Here is a 17,710-nt window from a genome sequence, read left to right as displayed (position 1 = left end):
ACATGTTTAAGCATTTATTTCATATTTACATGTCTTCTGTGGTCTCTAACATTACACCTAGCTACATGTTTAAGCATTTATTTCATATTTACATGTCTTCTGTGGTCTCTAACATTACACCTAGCTACATGTTTAAGCATTTATTTCATATTTACATGTCTTCTGTGGTCTCTAACATTACACCTAGCTACATGTTTAAGCATTGTATTTCATATTTACATGTCTTCTGGACTCTAACATTACACCTAGCTACATGTTTAAGCATTTATTTCATATTTACATGTCTTCTGTGGTCTCTAACATTACACCTAGCTACATGTTTAAGCATTTATTTCATATTTACATGTCTTCTGTGGTCTCTAACATTACACCTAGCTACATGTTTAAGCATTTATTTCATATTTACATGTCTTCTGTGGTCTCTAACATTACACCTAGCTACATGTTTAAGCATTTATTTCATATTTACATGTCTTCTGTGGACTCTAACATTACACCTAGCTACATGTTTAAGCATTATTTCATATTTACATGTCTTCTGTGGTCTCTAACATTACACCTAGCTACATGTTTAAGCATTTATTTCATATTCACATGTGTGGTGAATTATGAATCAATAATTCTCTTGAACATAGGCTATGTTTGAACAAATGTACTCGACAACTGTTATTCAGTAGGTATAGTTAATTGCCCTAGTCAATTCGTCTGCAGGGTCTGTCTTTGATATTCAAGAACAGGGGTGTCGATGTGGCGCCTGTTTATACTATAGTCTGAGATCCTGGTTCACACCTAGGGCCATCAAATGCTAAAACAGTGGATCAAAGGGCCACAGTGATCCTGATTCTACCTTCTAGGAGTGGCCAAATGGTAGTCTGGTCCAATGTGTATTGTAAAACTGTACTTAAGCAAGTTGATTTCTATGTCATTTAGTCAGTCAGTCTGGGACGGCGTAAGGCCGCCGGAGGAGCCTGTATGCTTTGCTGTGTACTCCGAAATAAAACATCTCTGAGGAACAACATCACTCTGCTGTCTGCTGCGTCTCACAATTATCTTGCTCTCCCGTTTTGGTTAAGTTTGTATGGTCTCGTGTCCATAAGATACGACACATGAAAGTCGATTTCAGCTCTCACACTTATTTCAGACATGCTCTAGTATGTGAAGAGTCGGTTTTATTATTAACTCATTTTGGATAAAATGTAGTTTTTCTCCTCTGGTGAAAAGCTGGAGGTTGCGCGATGGCAGGCTCTCAGTCAAATTGGTCACATAATGTACTGTATAGTGAGTGTAAGTGCGTGGTGTATGTGGTTCCCAAACTATTTCATGCCAAGGATGCCAAAATGATACTAATTAGCCTGCGGACCCCCATTTGAAAATACATGCCAAGGACCCCCATAAGAGAAGATTCTTTATGGCTCTATAGGGCCCTCGCTTTGACCTGAATTAGGCTACGGCCCCCCTATTTAATGGCATTTCTATCTCTGGGACCCCCAATACATATTGTAAAATCAAAGTTAATTTAACTCTGAGAGTGTACAAATGGAACCGGTGTCAGGGTCCGTTTGGTTCCATTTGTACACTCTCAGAGTTACAGACCCATAAGGGTCCATTTGGTTCCTAACAGTAAAAAGCGGGCGACAGCCAGATGAATTTTCCGGAAGTGCATTGTTTTTCAATGTGACCCAGCAAATACCGGCGATAGCTGGCGATAGCAGGCGATGGTCGAAAAGTGGGCGGAGGAACGTCGGCCGACGATAGTGAGCGATTGGGCGATAGCAAATGAAATTCAAGTGTCGCTCGCCGTGGTTGTTCTCCCGCTGTTAAAACACACTGTTACCATCATTTAGCGGGGGACCCCCTGGGACTCTCTCAAGGACCCCCGGGGGTCCCCGCCGGACCCCCTGGAACTCTCTCAAGGACCCCCGGGGGTCCCCGCCGGACCCCCTGGAACTCTCTCAAGGACCCCCGGGGGTCCCCGCTGGACCCCCACTTTAGGGAACCACTGGTGTAACGGACCAACCTGATGTTGCCGTCCTGTCCCGTGTCGGGGTCCACGGCGGACACGCGGCCCACCGAGCAGACGGGCGGGCAGTTCTCCGACACGTCCAGGCGGTAGCGCGGCCGCGAGAAGCGCGGCGGCTCGTCGGCGTTGAGCACCATGACGCGCACGGCCGCGCGGTCCTTGAACGGCCCCTTCCTCAGGAAGCGGGGGTCCACCACGGGGTTGCTCACCTCCACCGAGAACGAGTAGGTGGCGCGGCTCTCGTAGTCCAGGATCTGGAACACAGGAAAACATGGATTTATATCGTAGTCCAGGATCTGGAATACATGAAAACATGGATTTATATCCTAGTCCAGGATCTGGAACACAGGAAAACATGGATTTATATCGTAGTCCAGGATCTGGAACAGAGGAAAACATGGATAAATATATCGTAGTCCAGGATCTGGAACACAGAAAAACATGGATTTATATCTTAGTCCAGGATCTGGAACACAGAAAAACATGGATTTATATCGTAGTCCAGGATCTGGAACACAGGAAAACATGGATGAATATATATATCGTAGTCCAGGATCTGGAACACAGAAAAACATGGATGTATATATACTGTATATATCGTAGTCCAGGATCTGGAACACAGAAAAACATGGATAAATATATATATCGTAGTCCAGGATCTGGAACACAGAAAAACATGGATAAATATATATATCGTAGTCCAGGATCTGGAACACAGGAAAACATGGATAAATATATATATCGTAGTCCAGGATCTGGAACACAGGAAAACATGGATAAATATATATATCGTAGTCCAGGATCTGGAACACAGAAAAACATGGATAAATATATATATCGTAGTCCAGGATCTGGAACACAGGAAAACATGGATAAATATATATATCGTAGTCCAGGATCTGGAACACAGGAAAACATGGATAAATATATATATCGTAGTCCAGGATCTGGAACACAGGAAAACATGGATAAATATATATATCGTAGTCCAGGATCTGGAACACAGGAAAACATGGATATATATATATCGCAGTAGGGGGTCGCGACACATGGCCAAAGCATTTCCGGGGGTCCCCAGATTTGTACGGCTCTAGCAGTGATCCTCAACCCGTTAAGGCCCCCCCCCCCCCCCCGGTTGGCATTTGGTTCCATTTGTACACGCTCAGAGTTACAGACCCAGTAAGGGTCCATTTGGTTCATAACTGTCATTTAGCTGCGGACCCCCTGGAACTCCCTCAAGGACCCCTAGGGGTCCCCAGACCCCACTTTGATCACACAACGTCACACGAAAAGTTTAAAAAGTAGTAGATCTACAAGCTCCAAACACGTCATGAAGCGGCGTGTTATGAGCTTATCGATTTGCTTTTTTTATTTGAATCCTGAACATTATGATGATATGAGGTTATATATGTTTTTCTTTTCAGCTTTATTTATTCAGGAAGGTCAGTTTGAGAGGCAGCACTCTTTTCCAACGACGCCCTGATTACAGTAAACATGGCATACAATTTAACAAAACACATTTTACAAGCTTGACATTTCAAAAAATGTGAAATTAAACTCTCCAGTGAAAGGCAGTCTCACCCAGATGTAATAGCAGGAATGTTTAACCCATTTAGAGCTGAGGACGATTCTACAAATGCCTTCTAAATCATGACAGTTTTCTAAAAACCATGGTTCTATGTCAGTCGTCCTCAAACATTTTCATGTCAAGGACCCCCAAGATTATATGTAATTGGCCGCCGACCCCCATCTGAAAATATGTTGTTCCAGGGACTCCCCCAGAAGCAAAGATATGAGTTAAAAACATTCGCTCTGAAAGAATATATATTCCAAATGTGCCCCACATTTTCACGATTAAAAAAAAATAGCAGACCTACAAGCTCATAGCGCGGCACTCGGTGCCGCGCTATGAGCTTGTAGATCTGCTATTTTTCAATAGCTAAAGTGTAACACAATGCTTAAAACAACAAAAGTGGTTCCCGCCCAGAATGGGTTACAACCAAATATAATGGTATAATGGTGACTGCAAGCTCTAATTGTCAATCAGCTGTTAAGATAATTAGGTAATTTCTTATAGATAAAAGCAGGTGCAGTGCGGCTCCCTCTCCTCATCGCTAATGATGACCAGCCGACCTTTAATTTAATAATAGAACCGTCATAAAAGTTATGATTTATTGAGAGCCATATTCATGTATGATTCACGAATATGGATGTAATCTATAGTGTATGTATGGCTCTCCCTCCCTTTCACATTCACACACAATTCTTCACACCTTCCCCACTCTCTCCTCGCTCTATCAATTTATATATGAATCATTACACAAAGCCTTCCTATTGGGACGATATCTCCCGTGTTTTAGAATTGATCTTGAAATGTTATTGATGCATTTTTTAAGACTTGGCCTCGAGTATTGTTGATGTATTGACGCTATAGGAAAAACAACGAATATAGCCAGCTAACTCCCAAGTCCTTCTGGTACTTTTAAATTATTAATTGTTTAATTTATAAACATAATTATGTACGCGCCGAGAACACGCAGAAGCGGAAGCGCGTCGGTACATGCCTGTGACTGATTCTACATTAACACATGTTTTTTGAGTGGTGCAACCACTCCCTTACGGAGCTATGTGTGTGTGTGGCTGGCTGGGTGGGTGGGTATGAGCATGAAAACAGCATGGCTGTTTCTCACCACCTAACACACACACAAACACACGCACATATTAACTGTATATGATTTCGGGTGTGCCAGTACAGTACAGTACAGTACAGTACAGTACAGTACAGGGACCCCCACATGGTAACTCTCTCATTTCTATACAGTTTCGGACGTGGGGGCGGCTTGCGGGAACCGGGCCGGCACCCTGGCCGTGGTCCTGTAGGTCTGGAATGTCCGGGGACCTCATGGGGACCCCCACACGGAGTTGCACCACTCACTTCACACTGGTGTAATTTATTTTAGTTTAGTTCAGTTTATTTGATCATCTTCACACTAACAATACAACTTATTTGTCAACACAAAGGTTACAATAACATAAATGGAGCTGATCAAAAGGAATAGGCTGAAGCTGAAAGCTTATGAATGCCTATCCTACGAACAACAAAATAAAAAAATCCTCCTTAATTTGATCTTATTGACAGGTATACTCGTCACACTATAGCAGCCAGGACCTCTCATACTGTTGACACTATAATGAATTGCATTTTCATAGCGCTTTTCCAAGTGCTCAAAGCGCTTTACAATGGTTCATTCATTCATACATTGGGAGGTGAAGCGGCAAACAGTCGACGCCAGCGTCCTCACTTCCCACATTCACACACCAATGGTGGCGAGCTCACACCGACCGACTCATTGGAGGCAATGTAGGGTTCAGTGTCTTGCCCAAGAACACTTCCACATGTGGACAGGAGGAGCCGGGATTCGAACCGCCGACCCACGGATCATTGGACGACCTGCTCTACCTCCTGAGCCACAGTCACCCTAACTATAGCAGCCAGGACCTCTCATACCGTTGACACTATAGCAGCCAGGACCTCTCATACTGTTGACACTATAGCAGCCAGGACCTCTCATACTGTTGACACTATAGCAGCCAGGACCTCTCATACCGTTGACACTATAGCAGTCAGGACCTCTCATACTGTTGACACTATAGCAGCCAGGACCTCTCATACTGTTGACACTATAGCAGCCAGGACCTCTCATACTGTTGACACTATAGCAGCCAGGACCTCTCATACTGTTGACACTATAGCAGCCAGGACCTCTCATACTGTTGACACTATAGCAGCCAGGACCTCTCATACTGTTGACACTATAGCAGCCAGGACCTCTCATACTGTTGACACTATAGCAGCCAGGACCTCTCATACTGTTGACACTATAGCAGCCAGGACCTCTCATACTGTTGACACTATAGCAGCCAGGACCTCTCATACTGTCACACTATAGCAGCCAGGACCTCTCATACTGTTGACACTATAGCAGCCAGGACCTCTCATACTGTTGACACTATAGCAGCCAGGACCTCTCATACTGTTGACACTATAGCAGCCAGGACCTCTCATACTGTTGACACTATAGCAGCCAGGACCTCTCATACTGTCACACTATAGCAGCCAGGACCTCTCATACTGTTGACACTATAGCAGCCAGGACCTCTCATACCGTTGATAGTATAGCAGCCAGAAGCAAAGATTTGTGTTAAAAACGTTCTGAAATAATATATATATTCAAAGATTTGTGCCACATTTTCGCGATTTTTCAAAAATAGCAGACCTACAAGCTCGTAGTGCGGCACTCGGTGCCGCGCTACGAGCTTGTAGAGCTGCTATTTTTCAACAGCTAAAGTAGAACAGAATGCTTAAAACGCCAAAAGTGGAGCCTGATTATGAAACAAAAAGGCTCATAAGCGAGGCTAACCCCTATCTGTAAAGCCATGCTCTCTCTCTCTCTCTCTCTCTCTCTCTCTCTCCCCCTCCCTCTCTCTCTCTCCCTCTCTCTCTCTCCCTCTCCAGCTGCCACATGCACGCCTTCATCATGTGTTACCTTTCAATTAGCTGCCACATGCACGCCTTCATTAGAATGTGTTACCTTTCAATTAGCTGCCACATGCACGCCTTCATCATGTGTTACCTTTCAATTAGCTGCCACATGCACGCCTTCATCATGTGTTACCTTTCAATTAGCTGGCACATGCACGCCTTCATCATGTGTTACCTTTCAATTAGCTGCCACATGCACGCCTTCATTAGAATGTGTTACCTTTCAATTAGCTGCCACATGCACGCCTTCATCATGTGTTACCTTTCAATTAGCTGCCACATGCACGTCTTCATCATGTGTTACCTTTCAATTAGCTGCCACATGCACGCCTTCATTAGAATGTGTTACCTTTCAATTAGCTGCCACATGCACGCCTTCATTAGAATGTGTTACCTTTCAATTAGCTGCCACATGCACGCCTTCATTAGAATGTGTTACCTTTCAATTAGCTGCACATGCACGCCTTCATTAGAATGTGTTACCTTTCAATTATCTGCCACATGCACACCTTCATTAGAATGTGTTACCTTTCAATTAGCTGCCACATGCACGCCTTCATCATGTGTTACCTTTCAATTAGCTGCCACATGCACGCCTTCATTAGAATGTGTTACCTTTCAATTAGCTGCCACATGCACGCCTTCATTAGAATGTGTTACCTTTCAATTAGCTGCCACATGCACGCCTTCATCATGTGTTACCTTTCAATTAGCTGCCACATGCACGCCTTCATTAGAATGTGTTACCTTTCAATTAGCTGCCACATGCACGCCTTCATCATGTGTTACCTTTCAATTAGCTGCCACATGCACGCCTTCACCATGTGTTACCTTTCAAGTAGCTGCACATGCACACCTTCATTAGAATGTGTTACCTTTCAATTAGCTGCCACATGCACGCCTTCACCATGTGTTACCTTTCAATTAGAATGTGTTACCATTGTTTACATGTCAGCATTAACCCATTTTGGGCAGGAACACCATTTGGTGTTTTAAGCATTGTTTTGCTTTAGCAGATCTACAAGCTCATGAGCTTGTAGGTCTGCTATTTTTGAAAAGCCGTGAAAATATGGTGCAAATCCTTGAATATATATATTCTTTCAGAGCCAACGTTTTTAAGTCAAATCTTTGCCTCTGGGAGGTCCCTGGAACGACATATTTTCAGATGGGGGTCAGCAACCAAATACAGATAATTCTAGGGGTCCTTGACATGAAATAGTTTGAGAATCACTGACATAGAAACAGGGTTTTTCAGAAAACTGTCAGATTTAGAAGGCATTTGTAGAATCGTCGATGGTTAACCCATCTTGGACCCATCGGTGGTGCTCAACCTTTTTCATGTCAAGGAGCCCCAGAATTATCTGTATTTGGCCACGTTCCCCCCCCCCCCCCCCCCCCCCCGAAGCAAAGAGTTGAGAATATATATTCAAAGATTTGCGCCACATTTTCAAAAAAATTCCAAAAAATCGCAGATCTACAAGCTCGTAGCGCGGCACTCGGTGCCGTGCTATGAGCTTGTAGATCTGCTATTTTTTCAAAAGATAAAGTATAACATAAATGCTTTAAAAACACCAAAAGGGGGTTCCCGTCCAGAACGGGTTAAGCGGTGTGGAACAAAGCACCGTTGAACCGTGCTGTTTTGGATCAGAGACTCTATGAGAGACTTCATTTCTGTGCTGCCAGAACTCGTTGAGAACAACAAACAAACAGTGTCTCCTGTGCATCGTTCATCGCCGTGTCCCATCTGTTCCCTTCGGAAAGTTGAAACAACCTTTAACCCATTTTAGGCGGGAACCCCTTTTGGTGTTTTAAGCATTGTGTTATACTATATTGAAAAATAGCAGATCTACAAGCTCATAGCATGGCACAGAGTGCCGCGCTATGAACTTGTAGATCTGCTTTTTTTGAAAAATCGTGAAAATGTGCCTCAAATCTTTGAATATATTCTTTCAGAGTTTCAGTTTTTAACTCAAATCTTTGAATATATTCTTTCAGAGTTTCAGTTTTTAACTCAAATCTTTGAATATATTCTTTCAGAGTTTCAGTTTTTAACTCAAATCTTTGAGTCTGGAGGGTCCCTTCAACAACATATTTTCAGATGGGGGTCGGAGGCCAATTACATATCATTTTTGGGGTCCTTGACATGAAATATTGAGAACCACTGATACAGAAACATGAGGTTTTTCAGAAAAAAAAATACAATTTAAAAAGATTTTTTTTTAAATTTCGACGTCAGGCCTAAATGGATTAACTGGGAATGAAACGGAAGCACAGCTGGACACGAATAAAACAAAGAACGTTTGTAGTTTGGATTCCATTCAGGATATTGTCACAGTTGTCACTTACCGTCAGGCAGAAGGAAACCTTGTAAAAATGGTAAATGGTGCATTTATGTAGCACTTTTATCCAAGGCGCTTTTACATAGATTGTGCATTACATTCATTGACCCATTCACACACACATTCACACACACATTCACACACACATTCACACACACATTCACACACCGATGGCGGGGGAAACCATGCAAGGCACCAACCAGCACATCAGGAGCAATTAGGGGTTCAGAGTCTTGCTCAAGGACACTTTGACACTAGCCTGGTAACTCACCTATGCTCTTCATGGCATAGGCTGGATCCGCCGGGAGAAACTCATGGTTCTTTCTATATGATGTCCCGAAAAGTATAACCGTTTGTGACAGACTGTACATTAACCCGTTTTGGACTAAGGTCGATTCTACAAAATGTCTTCTAAATCCTGGCAGAAACCTATATCGGTGGTTCTCAACCTTTTTCAGGTCAAGGACCCCTAGAATTATCTGTATTTGGCCGCCGACCCCCATCTGAAAATACGTAGTTCCAGGGACCCCCCCCCCCCCCCCTCCCAGAAGCAAGGATTTGAGTTAAAAACGATCGCTCTGAAAGAATATATATTCAATGATTTGCGCCACATTTTCACGATGATTCAAAAATAGCAGACCTACAAGCTCGTAGATCTGCTATTTTTCAATAGCTAAAGTATAACATGAACACCAAAAAGGGGTTCCCGTCCAGAGCGGGTTAAGGTGTCGGTACCGACAGTGGCGCTGTACTGTACGTCTGCTCGTTGCAGATAAAGCACAAGCTGTTACAGCGACAGTTTATACTTTAATCTCCTGGCAAGGTGAGAGGAGTAGATCTGTCACTAGATCACAGCAGATCTGCCGGATTTAAGCTGGAGAGTAGAGCGGTGAAATGTGCTGCTGTGTGATAGCTGCATGTGTTTACCAGCATCTATCAGCGGCTGCTCTGATGGAAGCTGATTAAAATGACTTCAGTGAGTAATCTGTGGCGCGGATGTTCTGTTCCAGTTAACCCTTTCAGACCCGAGGACGAATTATACAGATGTATTCTAAATCCTGACAGTTTTCTGAAAAAAAAACACATGTTTCTATGTCAGTCGTTCTCAACCTTTTTCATGTCAAGGACGCCCAGATTTATATATATTTGGCCGCCGACCCCCATCTGAAAATATGTTGTTCCAGGAACCCCTCAGAAGCAAAGATATGAGTCGAAAACGTTCGCTCTGAAATAATATATATTCAAAGATTTGCGCCACATTTTCACGATCTTTCAAAAAATAGCAGACCTACAAGCTCGTAGCGCGGCACTTGGTGCCGCGCTACGAGCTTGTAGATCTGCTATTTTTCAATAGCTAAAGTATAACATAATGCTTGTAAAACACCAAAAGGGGTTCCCGTTTTGAATGGCTTAATCACATGACATGACTGACAGAGAGAGACACAGAGACAATGACACCGTGCAAAACACCCTGGATCACGGCCCGCCGCCGCGGCCGCCGTGGCTCCTCCTCTCCGGGGGGGGGGAATTAAGTAACCGCGTGTATTTACTGAAGTACTCCGGTGCAATTTTGAGGCGGTCTTAATTTATACTTGATTATTAAAATATTCGCTACTTCGATATCGTCGCTGCCGTCGGGCACAACCATCTCATTTCCATGTTTCAACCTTTTTTTGGTGTTTTTTCGTTAAATTAACACCCGTTAAATTAACACCCCCTACTTGATCAGTGTTAAATTAACACCCCCTACTTGATCAGTGTTAAATTAACACCTACTTGATCAGTGTTAAATTAACACCTACTTGATCAGTGTTAAATTAACACCTACTTGATTAGTGTTAAATTAACACCCCCTACTTGATCAGTGTTAAATTAACACCCGTTAAATTAACACCCCCTACTTGATCAGTGTTAAATTAACACCCCCTACTTGATCAGTGTTAAATTAACACCCGTTAAATTAACACCCCCTACTTGATCAGTGTTAAATTAACACCCGTTAAATTAACACCCCCTACTTGATCAGTGTTAAATTAACACCCCCTACTTGATCAGTGTTAAATTAACACCCCCTACTTGATCAGTGTTAAATTAACACCTACTTGATCAGTGTTAAATTAACACCTACTTGATCAGTGTTAAATTAACACCTACTTGATCAGTGTTAAATTAACACCCCCTACTTGATCAGTGTTAAATTAACACCCGTTAAATTAACACCCCCTACTTGATCAGTGTTAAATTAACACCTACTTGATCAGTGTTAAATTAACACCTACTTGATTAGTGTTAAATTAACACCCCCTACTTGATCAGTGTTAAATTAACACCCGTTAAATTAACACCCCCTACTTGATCAGTGTTAAATTAACACCCCCTACTTGATCAGTGTTAAATTAACCCCTACTTGATCAGTGTTAAATTAACACCTACTTGATTAGTGTTAAATTAACACCTACTTGATCAGTGTTAAATTAACACCTACTTGATCAGTGTTAAATTAACACCTACTTGATCAGTGTTAAATTAACACCTACTTGATCAGTGTTAAATTAACACCTACTTGATTAGTGTTAAATTAACACCTACTTGATCAGTGTTAAATTAACACCTACTTGATCAGTGTTAAATTAACACCTACTTGATTAGTGTTAAATTAACACCTACTTGATCAGTGTTAAATTAACACCTACTTGATTAGTGTTAAATTAACACCTACTTGATCAGTGTTAAATTAACACCTACTTGATCAGTGTTAAATTAACACCTACTTGATCAGTGTTAAATTAACACCTACTTGATCAGTGTTAAATTAACACCTACTTGATTAGTGTTAAATTAACACCTACTTGATTAGTGTTAAATTAACACCTACTTGATCAGTGTTAAATTAACACCTACTTGATCAGTGTTAAATTAACACCTACTTGATCAGTGTTAAATTAACACCTACTTGATCAGTGTTAAATTAACACCTACTTGATTAGTGTTAAATTAACACCTACTTGATCAGTGTTAAATTAACACCTACTTGATCAGTGTTAAATTAACACCTACTTGATCAGTGTTAAATTAACACCTACTTGATCAGTGTTAAATTAACACCTACTTGATCAGTGTTAAATTAACACCTACTTGATTAGTGTTAAATTAACACCTACTTGATCAGTGTTAAATTAACACCTACTTGATCAGTGTTAAATTAACACCTACTTGATCAGTGTTAAATTAACACCCCCTACTTGATCAGTGTTAAATTAACACCCCTACTTGATCAGTGTTAAATTAACACCTACTTGATCAGTGTTAAATTAACACCTACTTGATCAGTGTTAAATTAACCCCTACTTGATCAGTGTTAAATTAACCCCTACTTGATCAGTGTTAAATTAACACCTACTTGATCAGTGTTAAATTAACACCTACTTGATCAGTGTTAAATTAACCCCTACTTGATCAGTGTTAAATTAACCCCTACTTGATCAGTGTTAAATTAACACCTACTTGATCAGTGTTAAATTAACCCCTACTTGATCAGTGTTAAATTAACACCTACTTGATCAGTGTTAAATTAACACCTACTTGATCAGTGTTAAATTAACCCCTACTTGATCAGTGTTAAATTAACACCTACTTGATCAGTGTTAAATTAACACCTCCTACTTGATCAGTGTTAAATTAACACCTACTTGATCAGTGTTAAATTAACCCCTACTTGATCAGTGTTAAATTAACCCCTACTTGATCAGTGTTAAATTAACACCTCCTACTTGATCAGTGTTAAATTAACCCCTACTTGATCAGTGTTAAATTAACACCCCCTACTTGATCAGTGTTAAATTAACCCCTACTTGATTAGTGTTAAATTAACCCCTACTTGATCAGTGTTAAATTAACACCTACTTGATCAGTGTTAAATTAACCCCTACTTGATCAGTGTTAAATTAACACCTACTTGATCAGTGTTAAATTAACCCCTACTTGATCAGTGTTAAATTAACACCTACTTGATCAGTGTTAAATTAACCCCTACTTGATCAGTGTTAAATTAACACCTCCTACTTGATCAGTGTTAAATTAACACCTACTTGATCAGTGTTAAATTAACCCCTACTTGATCAGTGTTAAATTAACACCTACTTGATCAGTGTTAAATTAACACCTACTTGATTAGTGTTAAATTAACACCTACTTGATCAGTGTTAAATTAACCCCTACTTGATCAGTGTTAAATTAACCCCTACTTGATTAGTGTTAAATTAACACCTACTTGATCAGTGTTAAATTAACACCTACTTGATCAGTGTTAAATTAACCCCTACTTGATCAGTGTTAAATTAACACCTACTTGATCAGTGTTAAATTAACACCTACTTGATCAGTGTTAAATTAACACCTACTTGATCAGTGTTAAATTAACCCCTACTTGATCAGTGTTAAATTAACCCCTACTTGATTAGTGTTAAATTAACACCTACTTGATCAGTGTTAAATTAACACCTACTTGATCAGTGTTAAATTAACCCCTACTTGATCAGTGTTAAATTAACCCCTACTTGATTAGTGTTAAATTAACACCTACTTGATCAGTGTTAAATTAACCCCTACTTGATCAGTGTTAAATTAACACCTACTTGATCAGTGTTAAATTAACACCTACTTGATCAGTGTTAAATTAACACCCCCTACTTGATCAGTGTTAAATTAACACCTACTTGATCAGTGTTAAATTAACACCTACTTGATCAGTGTTAAATTAACACCTACTTGATCAGTGTTAAATTAACACCCCCTACTTGATCAGTGTTAAATTAACCCCTACTTGATCAGTGTTAAATTAACACCTACTTGATCAGTGTTAAATTAACACCCCTACTTGATCAGTGTTAAATTAACACCTACTTGATCAGTGTTAAATTAACCCCTACTTGATCAGTGTTAAATTAACCCCTACTTGATCAGTGTTAAATTAACCCCTACTTGATCAGTGTTAAATTAACCCCTACTTGATCAGTGTTAAATTAACCCCTACTTGATCAGTGTTAAATTAACCCCTACTTGATCAGTGTTAAATTAACCCCTACTTGATCAGTGTTAAATTAACACCCCTACTTGATCAGTGTTAAATTAACACCTACTTGATCAGTGTTAAATTAACACCTACTTGATCAGTGTTAAATTAACACCTACTTGATCAGTGTTAAATTAACACCTACTTGATCAGTGTTAAATTAACCCCTACTTGATCAGTGTTAAATTAACCCCTACTTGATCAGTGTTAAATTAACACCTACTTGATCAGTGTTAAATTAACCCCTACTTGATCAGTGTTAAATTAACACCCCTACTTGATCAGTGTTAAATTAACACCTACTTGATCAGTGTTAAATTAACACCTACTTGATCAGTGTTAAATTAACACCTACTTGATCAGTGTTAAATTAACACCTACTTGATCAGTGTTAAATTAACCCCTACTTGATCAGTGTTAAATTAACACCTACTTGATCAGTGTTAAATTAACCCCTACTTGATCAGTGTTAAATTAACACCTACTTGATTAGTGTTAAATTAACCCCTACTTGATCAGTGTTAAATTAACACCTACTTGATTAGTGTTAAATTAACCCCTACTTGATCAGTGTTAAATTAACACCTACTTGATTAGTGTTAAATTAACCCCTACTTGATCAGTGTTAAATTAACCCCTACTTGATTAGTGTTAAATTAACCCCTACTTGATCAGTGTTAAATTAACCCCTACTTGATTAGTGTTAAATTAACCCCTACTTGATTAGTGTTAAATTAACACCTACTTGATTAGTGTTAAATTAACCCCTACTTGATCAGTGTTAAATTAACCCCTACTTGATCAGTGTTAAATTAACCCCTACTTGATCAGTGTTAAATTAACCCCTACTTGATCAGTGTTAAATTAACACCTACTTGATCAGTGTTAAATTAACACCCCTACTTGATCAGTGTTAAATTAACACCTACTTGATCAGTGTTAAATTAACACCTACTTGATCAGTGTTAAATTAACACCTACTACTTGATTAGTGTTAAATTAACACCTACTTGATCAGTGTTAAATTAACACCTACTTGATCAGTGTTAAATTAACACCTACTACTTGATTAGTGTTAAATTAACACCTACTTGATCAGTGTTAAATTAACACCTACTTGATCAGTGTTAAATTAACACCTACTTGATTAGTGTTAAATTAACACCTACTTGATCAGTGTTAAATTAACACCTACTTGATCAGTGTTAAATTAACACCCCCTACTTGATCAGTGTTAAATTAACCCCTACTTGATCAGTGTTAAATTAACACCTACTTGATCAGTGTTAAATTAACACCTACTTGATCAGTGTTAAATTAACACCCCCTACTTGATCAGTGTTAAATTAACCCCTACTTGATCAGTGTTAAATTAACACCTACTTGATCAGTGTTAAATTAACACCCCCTACTTGATCAGTGTTAAATTAACCCCTACTTGATCAGTGTTAAATTAACACCTACTTGATCAGTGTTAAATTAACACCCCCTACTTGATCAGTGTTAAATTAACCCCTACTTGATCAGTGTTAAATTAACACCTACTTGATCAGTGTTAAATTAACACCCCCTACTTGATCAGTGTTAAATTAACACCTACTTGATCAGTGTTAAATTAACCCCTACTTGATCAGTGTTAAATTAACACCCCCTACTTGATCAGTGTAAAAGCATCATTATACAACAGGTCGTTTTGAGGAAGCAATATGATTGGTTGAAATAGCTTTCTAGCCGTGCCATAAACCACATTATTGCAACGCCTAATCAAAGCGAACAATTCAGCCGTGCTTTTCTATCAGAGCGCGGTGGCTACGCTAGCTCGTTTTCTATCAGAGCGCGGTGGCTACGCTAGCTCGTTTTCTATCAGAGCGCGGTGGCTACGCTAGCTCGTTTCTATCAGAGCGCGGTGGCTACGCTAGCTCGTTTTCTATCAGAGCGCGGTGGCTACGCTAGCTCGTTTCTATCAGAGCGCGGTGGCTACGCTAGCTCGTTTTCTATCAGAGCGCGGTGGCTACGCTAGCTCGTTTCTATCAGAGCGCGGTGGCTATGCTAGCTCGTTTTCTATCAGAGCGCGGTGGCTACGCTAGCTCGTTTCTATCAGAGCGCGGTGGCTACGCTAGCTCGTTTCTATCAGAGCGCGGTGGCTACGCTAGCTCGTTTCTATCAGAGCGCGGTGGCTACGCTAGCTCGTTTTCTATCAGAGCGCGGTGGCTACGCTAGCTCGTTTCTATCAGAGCGCGGTGGCTACGCTAGCTCGTTTCTATCAGAGCGCGGTGGCTACGCTAGCTCGTGGCTACGCTACGCTCGTGGCTACGCTAGCTCGTTTCTTGGGAATAGTGGCTACATCTGTCTTATTTTTCAGCGATTCTCTTAGTTTTAAGGGTAACTGTTGTATAATTGCAATATTACACTCGAAGCACTTCTGCGATACCTTTCGTAACTCGAGTTCCTACGGCACCGCAGGCGTTGCATTAATGACGATAAAGAACACCTTGTGTAATATTGCTTAATTCATCAGCAGTAATAAGTATGTTTGTCATATTTTGTCACTAATACTTTTGCACTTTTACTAAAGCAAAGATGTTGAATCCAGGCCTTTTTACTTGTAACAGAGTATTTGTAACAGAGTATTTGTAACAGAATATTTGTAACAGAGTATTTGTAACAGAGTATTTGTAACAGAGTATTTGTAACAGAGTATTTGTACCACCCTGGAACGGGTCCCACCACCCTGGAACGGGTCCCACCACCCTGGAACGGGTCCCACCACCCATAGGAAAACCCTGGAACGGGTCCCACCACCCTGGAACGGGTCCCACCACCCATAGGAAAACCCTGGAACGGGTCCCACCACCCATAGGAAAACCCTGGAACGGGTCCCACCACCCATAGGAAAACCCTGGAACGGGTCCCACCACCCATAGGAAAACCCTGGAACGGGTCCCACCACCCATAGGAAAACCCTGGAACGGGTCCCACCACCCATAGCACGACTGTGGCTGATGGAGCTAACTGTCTCCTCTTCACATCCACATCCCACTGCTCCAGGTTTTGGGCAGATTAAATACCGGCGCTCTTAACCCATTCTGTACGGGAACCCCTTTTGGTGTTTTAAACATTATGTTATAATTTAGCTATTGAAAAATAGCAGATCTACAAGCTCGTAGCGCGTCACAGAGTGGCGCGCTACGAGCTTGTAGATCTGCTATTTTTGAAAATTTGTAAAAATGTGGCGCACATCTTTGAATATATAGTTTTTAACTCAAATCTTTGCGTCCCGGAGGGTCCCTGGAACAACATATTTTCAGATGGGGGGGTCGGCGGCCAATTACATAATATTTTTGGGGGTCCTTGACATGAAAATGTTTGAGAACGACTGACATAGAAACATGGATTAAAAAAACAAAACTGTCAGGATTTAGGAGACGTTTGTAGAATCGAATCGTCCTCAGGTCTAAACGCGTTAAGCACTGCAGGACAGAGGATGAAGCAGCTCGTGAATTTTTAATGCTTTTATTTGGACGGAACAAAGTGGTGTGAAAGAGGAGCCATCACGACCGAGAAGACAAAATGTGTGTGTGTGTGTGTGTGTGTGTGTGTGTGTGTACTGTGTGGCGTGTGCGCGTGCGTGTGCGTGTGCGCGTGCGTGTGCGCGTGCGTGCGTGCGTGCGTGCGTGCGTGCGTGCGCTCGCGTGCGTGTGCGTGTGTGTGTGTGTGTGTGTCGGGGACTGAATTTA

The 17,710-nt window shown here is 41.0% G+C and overlaps 1 protein-coding gene across 1 annotated transcript in view; it reads right to left on the bottom strand.

Moving 5' to 3' along the window:
- LOC306917865 (uncharacterized protein) overlaps positions 1 to 17,710 on the bottom strand; it is a gene marked incomplete at both ends in the record, with an annotated part of 56,509 nt that overhangs the window by 29,014 nt on the left and 9,785 nt on the right. The window contains one exon of the mRNA XM_079530762.1: positions 2,018 to 2,274. Within this exon, the coding sequence (XP_079386888.1) occupies positions 2,018 to 2,274 (257 nt within the window). The remainder of the gene's footprint in view (positions 1 to 2,017; positions 2,275 to 17,710) is intronic.

This window comes from Electrona antarctica (assembly GCF_951216825.1).
Source record: "Electrona antarctica genome assembly, contig: scaffold_282, whole genome shotgun sequence".
NCBI classification, from domain to species: Eukaryota; Metazoa; Chordata; class Actinopteri; order Myctophiformes; family Myctophidae; genus Electrona; species Electrona antarctica.
The sequence above is the reverse complement of the archived record's forward strand: the minus strand, read 5'-3'. Positions and strand labels throughout refer to the sequence as shown.